The 14308-nt window shown below is 57.5% G+C and overlaps 1 protein-coding gene across 2 annotated transcripts in view; it reads left to right on the top strand.

The window, feature by feature from the left end:
- Positions 1–14308, top strand: part of IQSEC3 (IQ motif and Sec7 domain ArfGEF 3) — a 97892-nt gene that overhangs the window by 75227 nt on the left and 8357 nt on the right. For both annotated transcript variants that reach the window (XM_007469466.1, XM_007469467.1), the window contains 6 exons: positions 4055–4177; positions 4620–4786; positions 8778–8917; positions 10021–10146; positions 11933–12032; positions 12172–12333. In XM_007469466.1, the coding sequence (XP_007469528.1) occupies positions 4055–4177; positions 4620–4786; positions 8778–8917; positions 10021–10146; positions 11933–12032; positions 12172–12333 (818 nt within the window). The remainder of the gene's footprint in view (positions 1–4054; positions 4178–4619; positions 4787–8777; positions 8918–10020; positions 10147–11932; positions 12033–12171; positions 12334–14308) is intronic.

Consider the following 14308-nt stretch of genomic DNA (forward strand, 5'->3'; position numbering starts at 1 on the left):
GGGGGGAGGGGGAGGGCAAGTAAGCTACTGGGGGTCAGAGAAAGCCCCAGGAGGCAGAAGGTAGGGGGTCAGGGGTTTGGTCCGCTGCTGTGGGTTCCGTGTGCCAGGCCAGCTCAGAAACTGCAGGGTGGCCACATGGCCTCATGTGACTGCTGACAGTGAAGTGGCCTTCACCCGTGACTCTGTGATGTGTCCATCTGCCCCTCCTTGGCCCCTCACAGGTCCCACCAGGCATCTGGGTGAGAGAGCAGCCCCCAGCGAGAGATGCATTAGCAACAGCTAATGCCAGGAATGCGATGTGTGCAGTGCCTCCTGCAAGGTCAGCTCTCTTGTGAGCTTTGGTTTCCTCATATAATAAAGAATAACAGGATGATGCTTAATATCCCACCGGACTGAGGAGGTGAAGTCATCGCCCACTTAGTGAAGCACTGAAAAAAATACTCAGTGAAGGAGGTGCAGAGGGAGCTGCCCCCTGGCGTAGATTGGGGAGGGTCTCCCTAGCAGAGGGAACACCAAGCAAGCCCCTTTGCAGTCTCAGTTTTACCTTCTGTAAAATGGGGAGGTTACACACCAGAAACAACCACCCAGAAACGTGTGATTTTTTTCACCTTAAAGGTGATCAGAGAGGAGAGGGCTGTTGGCTGTGCTGGTGGAGGTGGCAGAAGGATCTGGAGAACTGTCAGCAGTCTGCTCCCAGCAGGATTTCAGGGTGATGAAGGAGACGGACAGGAGGGGAGATTTTAGGTGCAAGTCATCTGCAGAACACAGGAAGAATGGGAGACGGGGAGAGGAGAGGAGAGAGAGCCAAGGTCAGGTGCAGGCTGGCACCTTAGGGAGGGAAAGGAGAGCCACGCTGTGGGGAGGGGCGAGGACCGCGGGGAGTGATTCCTGGATGACGGAGAGCCCCCGCTACAAGGTGAGGGTCCACCAGAGCATGGCCTCGGCCCGACCACCTGCCCCAGGAGGGCACTGGCTCCCTGCGAGGCGGGGAGAAGCAGCCAGTCATGTGAGCTGTATTCCAAAGCCAGCCAGAAACGACGCTGCCCTCCCCTGCTGCCTGCAAGCATCCGCGGAGCCTCCAGAGACTGACTGTGGGCCGGCTCTGGGTCTGGGTCCTCATCAGAGAATGTCACGGCGGGGGCAAGAGGTCACCTGGCCCAACCCCCAGCTCTACAGACAGGAAACGATTTGCGGGCAGTAGTGTCTTTCCGCCTCTCAAGACGGCTTCTGGGGGTTTTGCAGAAAACGTCTAGATTTTTTCTCAAAGATCTGACAACCCCAGACCACCTGCCCATCAAACAGCGATGCCTGTGGTGGCAACTGCAGGGAGCAAGGCAGGAAATCAGTGTGCGTGTGTGCGCGCGTGCCGTGGGTAAGAGCTGGGGCTGTCTGTCTCTCTCTCCCGCGCTCCCTCCCTCACCACCCCACCGCAAAGGCAGCCCCTGAGAGCCGAGAGGACACGCGTGCTCACGTGAGCTCCCGGGCTCTCATTTTAAAAGCATCCCCCTGAACTTGCGCCCGGCTCAGCCATTCGTTTTCAGTTTCTAAGGATCGGCTGGTGAGTTTGAGGGATGCTGATTCCCAGGCACTGCTCTCAATCGTCTAGTTGGTAAATCCGGGGGAGGGCCGGGGCCCTGCATTTTAAGCGGCTGCCTGGAGGCTCTGCCATGGGGTCCTGCAAGAGGTGGGCTGTAGAGCCTCCCCAGCCCCTGGCACAGGTGTCCGCCCGCAGGGGCCTGCCCACCCCGCGCCGTGGGTGGTGTAGCCTGCTGCCTGCTCTGCGGGCTGGCATTTCCACCCGGCTGAGTCTCCTGCCGTGGTCCTTGACTCTCCGGCTTGTTACTGGAGCTTTCAGCTGCCGCCCCTGCTGTCGGTTTTTAGGAGAAAGCAAGGAGCCCCCGTGGCGGCAGTCAGGGCCCTGGTGGTCGGCGGCCCCGCCTCCCCCCACTCCTCTTGGGGGGAACAAGGAGGAAGGGGCGTCCCGAGGCCACCCAGAGAGGGCAGGGCCGGGGGCTCTTTCCCCCAGGACAGGGCAGACGGCCGTCTGCAGGCTGGGAGCCACGCTCAGCTTGGTGAAGCCCGAGCTTCTCTCAGGCTTGGCGGCCTCAGTAGAGGGTGGGGCAGGGACTGGGAGATGGGAGGCAAGGACTTGGCCCAAGGATGGGAATGGGCTGCGTCTCGGCACCTGAGACAGACAGCAGGTCCAGCAGGCGAGAGGGCAGCTCCTGTCACCTCTTCCCTGGGCCATCCCCAGGTGAGGGAAGGTGAACTCAGGGCAGCATCACAGGGCCCACAGCTGCGTGTCCCCCAGACCAGCCCAGCCAGGCCAGGAGGGACACATCGAGCACGACTGAGCCAGACAGGATGCCGGTCGGAGGGGGCGAACCGGTGCGGCAGGAGGGCCACGAGCGGGAGCTGGGGAGGGAGCCAGAGACACAGAGACAGCGAGAGACATGGGGGTAGAGAGTCAAGTGAGAGAGACATGGAGGGAGAGACAGAGACAGAGAGCAAGAGAAAAACAGAGACAAGAAGAGAAAGAGGGAAAGAAACAGAAGGGAGAAGGCAGAGCAGACGAGGGGGACGAGGCTCTGCAGGCTGGGCTGGGCAGGCCTGGGTGTGCAGCAGGGGGCAGCCACACTGCAGCCTCTCGTCCTTGGGCCCCGCCGACTCCTGCAAGGCCCTGGCCAGGCAACGGGCCCCAGCCTGGCCAACGCTGACACACAGGCCGGCTGCCCAGAGGACCCCAGAACGGCCCTGGTCCCCCCGGTCTGGTGTCCAGGACTTGCCCCTGTCAGTCCATCCATCCCACCCCTGACCTGGCCCCCCTGCACGACTCTGAACCCCACGGTCCCGGCACCCTGTGTCCCCCCCAAGTCTCCCAGGCCACAGGCAGCCCCAGAGCTGATCACGGAGGAGTTGGGGCCTGCTCAGGGTGGGACAGGTGGGCAGTGGTGTCCAGGGCTGTGACGCTGGTGGCGTCCATCATGGGCTGTGGGAACAGAGACAGGGCAGGGTGGGGCAGGTGTACGATGACCAGGACAGAGGAGCGTGGAGCAGCGCGTGGGTGCAGAAGGCGCCATGTCCGCTGCACGGGGGGGGGCCTGCGGCCCTCAGGGGCATGGGGCCCACTGCTCATGGCGCTGGAAGCGGTGCACCCCGGGGAGGGGAAGCGTGGATACGCCGGCGGCTGGGAGGTCCTCGGGAGGGAGGCCCAGGAGCAGGCCAAGCCACAGGAGAGACACTAACTGATGGGGGTGCCCGGCACTCGTCCCCACCACGCACCGAAGGGGGACATCCAGAGGTGAACTCTCCAGGGTCAGAGGTGGCATTTCGGAGGTGGAAGGACCCCTGGGGAGCAAGACGCTGACCCTCCCTTCTCAGAAAAAGAAACTGAGGCTCCAAGAGGTGAGCCGTGGCCCCAAGCCACAAAAATTCAGTGGTTGGCCCGGGCCCAGAATCTGGCTGCACCTGTCACCCTGTCCCCTCCACGTTAAGCTGACTTGTCACTTGCCTGGGGGGGAGGACGCGGGGCTCCTTGTCTGCAGACGCTCCGACCTGGGAGGGTGCTGGTGTAAGAGGAGGTTCCCAAACGGGGTGAAACCAGGGAGAAAGGCCCCGAGAGGCCTTGGAGAGGACAGAAGAGAAAACACTGTTCACCGTTTGAACCTCTGACTCTCGGCACCCTGGGGCTGAGAGGAAAGGACCTGCTTTCGGAGGCAGCAGGCTCAGCCTCCTCCTGGCCCTGGGGCCTCGGACAGCTGGCCGCAGCCCCGGACCCCAGGGTCCGGAGGTGGGAGGGAGGCCCTCAGCCGGTGCCTCGCAGGGCTGTCAGGTGGGAGGAGGTGTGACGAGGGTCCTCGCGGGAGGTGGAAGGAGACCCTGGGGGTGGCTAGGGTAAGTCCCCCCCCTTGTTGGTCACAGACACCAAGTCCCCCCTCCCCACCAGGGTGGGGCTTCCATCCGGTGGGTGGGCCACACCCTCCTCCCAGCTCTGGTGGGTGGAGCGAGGTTCGGGGCCCACGCCCCTCACGACCCTCTCCCCTCCCGGCTTCAGCTGCGTGGTGGACGAGATGGACTTCTCTGCCATGGAGCTGGACGAGGCCCTGCGCAAGTTCCAGGCGCACATCCGTGTGCAGGGCGAGGCCCAGAAGGTGGAGCGGCTCATAGAGACCTTCAGGTGGGACCCTTCCCCAGCCCCACTCCCCCGGCACACGCCCGGGACTTGGGGGCGGGGAAGCAGAGTGGCCGTAAGCCTGGGGGCCAGGAGTCCCTGGAGGGCTGGTCGGGAGGGAAGCAAAGATGCGGGACAGACCCCTCGGGCTCTCCCTGCAGGCACCTCACCGTCCCCATCGACCAGCACATCTTTCCTGAGCGTCTGTGTGAGGCTGGAACGGGGCCGGGAGTGGGGTTCCGGGGGTCTCTGGGTGTGTGACAGCTGCCCCGTCCCCTCGGAGGGGATGGGGACCGAGGTACGGGGCAGACGGCAGTCGGCGGCAGGAGGGGGAGCCTCCCTGGGCTGAAGCCCTCGGAGGACTGGACATGTTCCCAGGTCCCCCCATCGCTGGAGCTCAGGGAGGGTGTGGGCCCTCAGCACCCTCATGTGTCTCCTGCCCGCACAGCCAGCGCTACTGCATGTGCAACCCCGAGGTGGTGCGGCAGTTCCACAACCCGGACACCGTCTTCATCCTGGCCTTCGCCGTCATCCTCCTCAACACCGACATGTACAGCCCCAACATTAAGCCGGACCGGAAGATGATGCTGGAGGACTTCATCCGAAACCTGCGAGGTAGAGGGGCGGCGGCGGGAGGAGCAGGGACGCTGCTCGGGTCATTCCGGGAGCCTCAGCCCTGATGCTAGGTTGTCATCCCGGTGGCCAAGGGCACTGCATGCCGCTCTCCGGGCCCGGTCTCGCCGAGCGGCCCTGGGGAAGTTGCTAGCGTGCCAGGCATCGGGGGAGTTTCCGGGAGCTGCTGCCACTGTCCTGCAGCAGGCGGCAAGGGCCCCTGGGCGATGCCCCTTGCCCTCTGTGGAGCGTCGTCCGTTGGGTGACCTCCAGGCCCCAGGCACCACGGCTGCCGTCTGGGTGGTACTGGCCCTTTCCTGCTCCATGACTTAGAAGAGCCACGAGCAGGGCCTTGAGATGAACTTCGTGGCGTTTACCAGCCAAGTGGTCTCCTAACTGATGTGTGTTGGATTCAGGTTTCCTGAGTTTCATCGCTTCCTCGTTTTTAGTTTACTTCCAGGGAAAAGGTACACTGGAGACAAGCTTTTTAAGAGTTTGCATGTCTGGGTATTTCTTTTTCTATCCTCAGTCTTCACTGAGAGTTTGGCTGGGAGCAGAATTCCCGGTTGGAAACACTGAACTCAGAATTTGGGAGGTGTTGCTCCGTTGATTTTGAGGTGTCAGTGCTGCCAGTGTTACAATCCCTGACCTCTTGCTTATGTTTTTTTCACTCTCCCTGAACATTTTTAGGTTCTTCTGTTTGTCTTTTGTGTTCTGAATTTTCACCATGATGTGCCCTGTTATGGTCCTTCTTTCATCCACTGTGCTGGGTACTACGTTCTTCCTTTTAGTCTAAAGACACATGCCTCTGATTGTGGGAACTTTTTTTTTTGATAGAAAGGAAAGATGCTTTATTCAGAAAAGCCGGCAATCTGGGGAGAAGGTGGACTTCTGTCCAGAGACCAACTCAGAACATTCTGCTCAACCATGATGATTTTTAAAGGTTTACGGGGAAACGATCTCAGTTAATCGTGAAAGCAGGAGGTCAGATTCTTTGTCATCTTTCCGTTGCACGCAGACCTGCTGCCTTCTCCTGATTCTCCTCGGGACGCTGTGTTGCTCAGGCGGTCTGTCTGCAGTTGGATTCTTTGACCCACGTGGTCCGCCGGTGCCCTCGGGGTCCACCTGCAAATTTACTAAGGGGGACCTAGGGGTAGAGAGTTAGTCATTCTTTAACTGCTTAATTCTTCATTCTTACTCCTTCTAATCCAGGAAAGGGATCAACAGGTTAAGAGTAAGGCATTTTGTACATTTAGTAAAGCTAGGTTGAATGTTGCTTAGTGATCTCATCTTTAGGATGAAGGTCTGAGGAATACAGGGATGAACAAACAGAAAAGGGGCAAAGGAGCTGCTTACAGTTTCATCATCTACGTAAGTCAAATCATTAAGCTGTATACCTTAAACTTACGCAGTACTGTATATCAATTATATAGCAATAAAACTGGAAGAAACAAAAAGAAAATCAGTTGGTACTTTCAGCTGTATCCAGTTTTGTTGCTTAACTCACAGATAGACCTGATAATTTAATATTCACAAAATATTTAACCTCAAATAGTAATTGCAGATCAAATTATTTGTACAGACTCCTTTGTGTCCCTACTGATAAAGTTTAAAAAAAATTCTGTAAAGTGTAAAAGTTCTGCCCCATCTGGCAACTGCCTAGACATCTTCGCATATGCTTATGTTAGTTTGGAAAACTGCATACATATACTCCAATATACAATATCTCTAATTAGAACTTATTTTCAGGTGGGAACTCCTCTTAAAGATTGGATCTGATCACTTTCCGTCTCCACGTTCCATACTCTCCTGTGGAGCTCCTATTACTCAGGTGCTAGAACTCCCAGTCTGAGCCTCTGATCGTTAGAGCTTCTCTATCTGCCATCTTTGGCTTCTCATTTGACTTGCTTAAAGATGTCCCTCGGCTTTATCTTTCAAATCTCCGACTAAGTTTTTCGTTTCTGCCATCTTACTTTTCATTTTCAATAACTCTTTTTTGCTCTCTAAGTGTTCCTTTTCTATGGCATTTTGTTCCTGTTTTGTAGATGCGATATCTTCTTATTCATCTCTGAAGATATGATGTTTTTCTGACGAAACTTGGTTGTCCATCCGTATTTAACAGTGAGCCACTAAAAGGCTGATTAAAACTCTGAGCACGTGTGGGGTTGCTGACTGATGGACATTCTTACAGCAAGGTTTGGTTGAGCTCTTTCACTGGGAGACCTGACTGCAGAATCTTTAGATGTTTTCTCTTGTGCTGGTTGTTTCCTCAAAAGAGAAATGTCCAGTCTGTTGCCCAGAGGGTATGAGTCTGTCGGCCAGTATTCCGAGATCTTTGTGGGAAATGGGTTGAGGGGGTCTCCTAATACGTAGACATCATCTCCATCCCCCAGTTTTCAGCACAGACTCCCACCCTTGGCTGGGCTTGGGGTCCCCCAGCCCGGAGTTCCTGGTTCATCCCTTCCAGAGGATGAAGCCTCCATTAGAAGACTGGGGTGGAGGAAGGGGCAGGGATGTCTAATTGCCTTTTAAACTGATTTTCAACGGACTTTCCTGTTTCGAGCCCAACTTCACCTCCACCTCCAGGGGCTGCACCAACTCCAGAGCGCTTGGTGCTTCTGAGCCTCCTAACCTCTCTGCTGGCTTCTGTGGCTTCTTTCCCAGGTTTGCTGATCCACGAACTCATTCACCCACTTCCAGGTCCCCTGGTGCCACTGCCTCTCCCCCCGTCTCTGCCTTTAAAAAAAAAAATTCCCTTTTCTAGGGCATTCAGAAGGAGCAGAGGGGGTGCAACCTGCCGTCTTTCCCTGGGAGCCCGTGTGCTCAGTCCCTGGCCTGCTCTTTCTTGCCCCCAGCCTGGCTTCTTCCAGGCCCCTGGGTGCCCGACTTTCAGAACCAAACTCAGATGTGGGAGAAACAGGGTCAGTACAGAGGGCCGCTCACAGAAGGTGTGATGTCCTCTCGGCAGTTAGGAAAACTCCTTGGAGAGCACTTGCCCAAGATGTTTTATTTTATTTTATTTTTTTTTTTTTTGCGGTACGCGGGCCCCTCACCGCTGTGGCCTCTCCCGTTGCGGAGCACAGGCTCCGGACGCGCAGGCTCAGCGGCCACGGCTCACGGGGCCCAGCCGCTCCGCGGCACGTGGGATCCTCCCGGACCGGGGCACGGACCCGCGTCCCCTGCATCGGCAGGCGGACTCTCAACCACTGCGCCACCAGGGAAGCCCAAGATGTTTTATTTTTAATTTTTCCCTCTTAAAAAAAAGGAGTGTATAATCATTAAAGAAAGATTTAGAAAAAGCAGAAAGAAGACTTTTTTTTTTATTGCCTCTGTTTCTACCTTCCGGGGAAAGTTGTTTTCGTGTTGGTGTACTTCCTGCTGGTATTTCTTCCTACCAGAGTCTGAAGGTCACTGTGAAGTGGGAGATGGGCGGGGTCTCCTCACGGCACCACCACGGGGGCTGCCCTCCTCTCTTTCACTTCACGTCTCGCTACCCACCCACCACCGCCACCCCGTGCTCCCAGCGAGGGGAGAATCTTGTCACCACTCGACAACTAATCGCTGAGCTCCATGCTCCCTACCGGAGGGGAGGGGCGGGCCTGAAGACCGACACAGCGATGCTCAGCGATGCTCCTGGCGGGGCCGGGGTGGAGGTTGTTAAGACGGGAGAACCCGGGGCAGCAAAGGCAGGACCACAGAGGCCGCGTTCAGAGATGGGGAAGGAGGCCTGGGAGGGGGGAGCGGAGGCTCTGGCTATGGAGCAGCAGGAGGGGGTGCTGGGGGCACGTGCTGGGCCCTAGTGTACTAGCTCCGGCACCTGGCAAAGGAGTTCATCCCTACTTTAGCGGGTATGGGGAGCCAGCCATTGAAGGCTTCAGAGCCGGGACAGGACAAAATCAAGGCCATTCTTCGGGAGCGGCGGTCAGGTAGGGGGCGCCCCCTCTCTGGCTCCAGGCCCCTGACACCACTCCCCTTCCCCGTTCCACGGCCATAGGTGTGGATGACGGGGCTGACATCCCCAGGGAGCTGGTGGTCGGCATCTACGAAAGGATTCAGCAGAAGGAGCTCAAGTCGAACGAGGACCACGTCACGTATGTCACCAAGGTGGAGAAGTCCATCGTGGGCATGAAGACAGTAAGTGCCCGCCACAGAGCAGCGCTCGCTCGGGGCATCGCCTCCCCTCCCGGGGCCGCAGAGGCCCTGTGTCTCCATCTCCTTCCCTTTTCCTTCTTCCTGGATCCTCTCCGCATCTTTCAGAAACGTGTTCCCGTTCTTCACTCGCTTGTAGTTACTGTATCCAGTGCCTCCGTGTGCTGTGCGGGGCACCCCCTTCCTTCTACCTGCCCGATTTCCTCATCGCTCCCTGCGACCGGCTCCTGCGGCAGGAGAGATTGAAGTGAAATACTGAGAAAGACTGCCGGGTGCTCTAGGGTCGAAGCATCTGGATGGCCAGATAGGGAGGTTTGGGGTGGTATGGCTCCTGGGCATCCTGGATGGTCCTACTGAATAGAAGGCAGGAAATGGGCTAGAGCAGGCTCTAGACGTGGGTTCTCAAATCCCTGGGGTGGCCCCTGAGTGGTAGCCCGTGTGGCAGTTTGCAGCGTTTTCCAAGTTTGCAATGATTTTTAAGGGAGCATCCTCTGTAGACGTCGGCAGAGGCTCTGTATACCGTAGACATAAAGGTCCTGGCCTCCATCGCCCTAACCCTAACCTCCCCAAATTCTTGGCTCAGGGAGCAGTTTGGGGACCTCGTCTGAGGCTCTGTGCTGGACCCTTCCGCCCAGTCGTGCGGGGCCGGCCTTTTCTGGCTGGAGCCTGCCGTGCTGAGGTCAGAGCCTCTGTCAGGTTTGCGGACGCCCCCTGAGGGGGCTGTTTCACACACTGGAGCAGATTCGCGGTGTCCCCGGGACCCCTCCCTCTTGCACACTGGTGTTTAGCCCGGGATGTGGGGCTGCCCTCACGAAGGCCTCGGAGGGGAAGGAGCGCACAGCCCGAAGGCTCTTTTCAATTTCCTTTTCCTGCCTTTTATCTGCTCACTGCGTCCAGCACTGTGAAGCCCTCTGGCCCAGCCCTGCTCCCTAAGGAGCCTGAGGAAGGGGAGAGAGCCCGGGGGGAGGAAAGAGGGAGGGTCAGGGCCAACCTGGGCCTGCATCTGCTCTTCTGGAAAGTGGGCGCTGGGGGCAGGGGGCTGCGAGCTCGGCGGCTCCCCCGGCTGTGAGCGCTGTGCCCCGGCCCAGGTGCTGTCAGAGCCCCATCGCCGCCTGGTCTGCTGCAGCCGGCTCTTCGAGGTGACGGATGTGAACAAGCTGCAGAAGCAGGCCGCACACCAGAGGGAGGTGTTCCTCTTCAACGACCTGCTGGTGGTGAGTGGGGACCCCCAGAGGGCCGGAGGCCCCGAGGGCTCCGAGGGCACCCTGCCCCCCAGGATGCCATGATGCTGCATACCCAGTGGCTGATTTTCCAGTGTGGGTGTGAGGTAGCCCAGGCAGATATGATCCTTCCTACTTTGTTAGTTATGAAGCCGAGGCACAGAGAGCTTGTCTGCTCGTGGTTCCTGGGTCCTGGTGCGAATGGATTAGATCCCAGAGCCTCTGCATCCCCCTCATTATGGGGAACCTGGGGCTGGAGGGTACAGGGCTGCACGTCCGTCCCACAGCCTGGGAAGTACAGGAGGCCTGAGGGGGGCCCACACTGTCCCTGGGCCCGGGGGGGTGCTGGCGTGTGTGTGTGCGCGTGCACGTCTGTGGGGTGCTCGGCCTTTGCTCTTTGAACACAGGTATCCATACAACAAATATGTAATGAGTACCAACTATGTCCCAGGCAGTGTTCTAAGTGCTGGGAAGCAGAGTGAACAGGGTCTGGCTTCTGTCTTTTCCTCAAACCCCATACCTTCTCCGTCCACGAGTCATACTGGCACTACCTCTAAAATTGTCCCAAATCCAACGCTCCCCGCCTGAGGGCCACCTCCGCGGAGTAGCGGAGTCAGCATCGCCAGCTCCCAGACCTCACCTCCCTCCACGCCTCTCCTCTGCCGCCCGCCCCCTGCCCCACCAGCCGCCTCCCCAGGTCGACTCCAGGCACCTTCCGTCTCAGGCCTTAATCTTGCGGCTCCATCGTCTGCTTGAAAAGCTCCCCAGACCTTGCACAACCCCCTGCCTCTCCTCGTTCAGTGCAGACGCTCTCGCCCCACCTCATGGCCACCCACCGTCTTGTCCTGAGCCTACTTTGTCTTCAAAACACCTACCAGTTTCTGCAGATACTATGTATCCGTTTCTTCACGTTGCTTTTCGGCTTACTATGCGATGATGGATTGATCCATTGATTGATTTATGGACCCTGAGTGTCCTCCTCTACCAGCACTGGCACCCTGAGGGCCGGGCTCCCCCGTCCTCTCCTGTGTCCCAGAGCCCAGCTCAGAAGGTGCCGAAGAAACATTTGTACACCAAGCAACTGCTACCTCAGCTTGCGTTTCAGGAGACGAGGGAGGTAGAAAATAATTAAGACAAACAAGATAATATCAAACCGGGGGAAGGTACCATGAAGACAACAAAGCAGGGTGATAGGCTGGAGTAGCTGGTGTTAAGGTGGATATTTTTTTTTCTCTTATTTTGTTTTTGTTTGTTGTAAAGGCTGGTCAGGGAAGGAATCTCTAAGGAGGTGGCATTTGAGTTAAGATCTAAGTAATGAGAGTAACCCAACCACGCAAGAAGCTGCAGGGTGAGTTGTGGAAGGAAAGAGCAGGTGCAAAGGCCCTGTGGTAGGACTGAGCCTGCCCCGTTCAAGCTATAGAAAGTGCAGCATGGACTGAACATAAAGCCAGAGTAAGGCAGGGACCAGACCAGGTGGGGCTTACAAACCAGGGCACGAAGTGTGGACTGGCCTCTAAGTGCTGTGGGAGTGGCCACTGGAGCGTTTTGTGCAGTGAAGACCGTGTTTTGATACAGTGTCTGTACATTGTGTGTATGTGTGTGTACGTGTGTGTATGTGTGTGATGTATCCTAAGTGCATAAGTGGGCATGTGTGTGCATCTCTTTTTGGGTGTTTACTTGTGTTCACAAGAGCCCTGGGTGTTCACTCATCCAGGTGTGTAAGGCACATTTATACACACGCACACCTTTCAGTGCACGGCTGTCCCCCTGTCTTGGACAGATTCTCAAACTCTGCCCCAAGAAGAAAAGCTCCTCCACGTACACCTTCTGCAAGTCCGTGGGCCTCCTGGGCATGCAGTTCCACCTCTTTGAGAACGAGTGTAAGTCTCGGTCACCCGTGGATGTGGCAGAGGGCTGGGGTGGGGGGGGTGCAGGGGAGGGGGAGGGGCAGGCGCTCCAGAGGCCCCCTCCTCACCTGCGGCTGCTCACGGCCTGTGGGGCCTGGGGTCTGGTTTCCAGATTACTCTCACGGCATCACACTAGTGACCCCGCTCTCGGGCTCCGAGAAGAAGCAGGTGCTGCACTTCTGCGCCCTGGGCTTGGACGAGATGCGGAAGTTTGTGGAGGACCTGAAGGAGTCCATCGCGGAGGTGACGGAGCTGGAGCAGATCCGGATAGAGTGTAAGGACGCGGTGACCCCAGAGCCTCCACGCGGCCGGGCTCCGGTCAGCGGGAGCAGGGTCGCTTGCAGACAAGACACTCCCTGCACCCCTGCGGACGGCGTGCGGGCGAGCCAGGCCCCTCCTGCCCTCCCGAGCCCTCCCTGCCCAGCCCCACGGCACCATCATGGCTGATGGATGCCTCACAGTTAAGGCGAGGCACCTGAGGTTGTACACATGCGTGTGCGCATGTAGCCAGGCCGTGGGGCGGCGTGTGGGCCCCTCGGAACGGAGAACTCTGCTGGGTGTGACCAGGACCAGCGGGCGCACCGGCCCTAAAGGCGGGCTTGCAAACCGAGGAGCTCCGGGCCTGGAGCACTCCTTCCCACCCAACCTCCCTGGCAGCCTCCTCCCCTGACCCAGTCCGGATTCACACGTCACACCTGGTTGTTTCATGGTTTTCATCCCTTCTAACCTGGAATAGCCCCCCAATTAATTTTTTCATAACGTCATCTCCTTGAAGTGTCCAGTCTGGCTTTCTGACTGTCCCTCGTCTTGGAGTTGGCCTTCTGGCCTCCACGGAGTGCCTTGCTTCCCGATTGCTCCCGTTCAGGTATTGTAGGCAATCTCTGTGCCTCTTCATCTGTCCGGGTGGTTTACCGGTCACCTCTTGGTTCAGGCAAAGAGCAGTGGCGCCCTGTGGTCTCTGCCCACCTGCAAGCTTCCTGGTAAAGTATTGCAGCGGCTTCAAAGAGCCTTTCAAGGACAATTAAGTCAGAACTGGACTCAGAAACTAAGACAGAAAATAAAAACAGACTCCAGGTCTGCCTTACGTGGCCACTTAGTTGAAAAGTATTTCTAAATTGGTATAAATCCCTCGGGCAGGAGGAAAGGCGGTGGGAGTTTCTGAGCAGGGGCCGATGCGCCAGGGCGGTGCTATTTCATCAGAATATTTGGAGCACCTACTGTGTGCCAGGTGGATTGTTTAGGTGTTCACGGGGAGGCTGCAAGGCAGGTGTTGGCCCCCACTTCACGGATGGGACTCAGAGCCGTTAAGGGATGCGTCTAAGGTGCATATTAGAAGCGGAGGATCTGGCAGTTGCAGTGAAGTCTGATTCTAAGGTTCATGTACTTTCCACCCTGAAAATGAGAGGATAGCTTCCGTTTTATAATTTCCTAAGGAAACAACGAAATCAGGTTAAAACAAAAACTCACCAGGGACTTCCCTGGTGGCACAGTTGTTGAGAATCCTTGCCTGTCAGTGCAGGGGACATGGGTTCGAACCCTGGTCTGGAAAGATCCCACATGCTGAGGAGCAACTAAGCCCGTGCACCACAACTACTGAGCCTGCGCTCTAGAGCCCGCGAGCCACAACTACTGAAGCCCGCACGCCTGCAGCCCGTGCTCCGCAACAGGAGAAGCCACCGCAATGAGAAGCCCACGCACCGCAACGAAGAGTAGCCCCCGCTCGCCGCAACTAGAGGAAGCCCGCACGCAGCAACGAAGACCCAACGCAGCCAAAAATAAATAAATTAAGTTTAAAAAAAACACCTCACCAGACCAGACTGTGAAACTAACTCAGTATCGCCTGGTACAGGGAGGCTGTAAATTCCCTTTCTGCTCTCCGACGGCGACGTGAGTTCAGGGGTGTAACAGACAGACTCTTTTCAATGCCACCTTTGCTGTTGACCTAGAACATTCTCAGATGCACAACCCCTTGTCAGTATGTCCTAGATGGGTCCGCACAGCCGCGGAGCACAGCGCCCACGGGTGGGCACCAGCATGGCTGCCAGAAGTCCCTTGCCCCATCAGCCTGGGAGCAGCACGTCCTGCCCCTCCAAGTACTAAGGAGGAGATGTCGCCAAGATCCGTGTGCTGAGGGCAGGAGAGCAGGGACCAGGCTCATGTCTGCTCCTATCCTTCAGATGGAGAGAAAGGGAGGAAAGCTGAGGAAAGAGGAAGGGCTGCTCAGAGAGGCAGGGGGAAAGGGAGGAGGA

This window comes from Lipotes vexillifer, unplaced genomic scaffold, assembly GCF_000442215.2.
Source record: "Lipotes vexillifer unplaced genomic scaffold, Lipotes_vexillifer_v1.1 scaffold395, whole genome shotgun sequence".
Classification (NCBI taxonomy): Eukaryota; Metazoa; Chordata; class Mammalia; order Artiodactyla; family Lipotidae; genus Lipotes; species Lipotes vexillifer.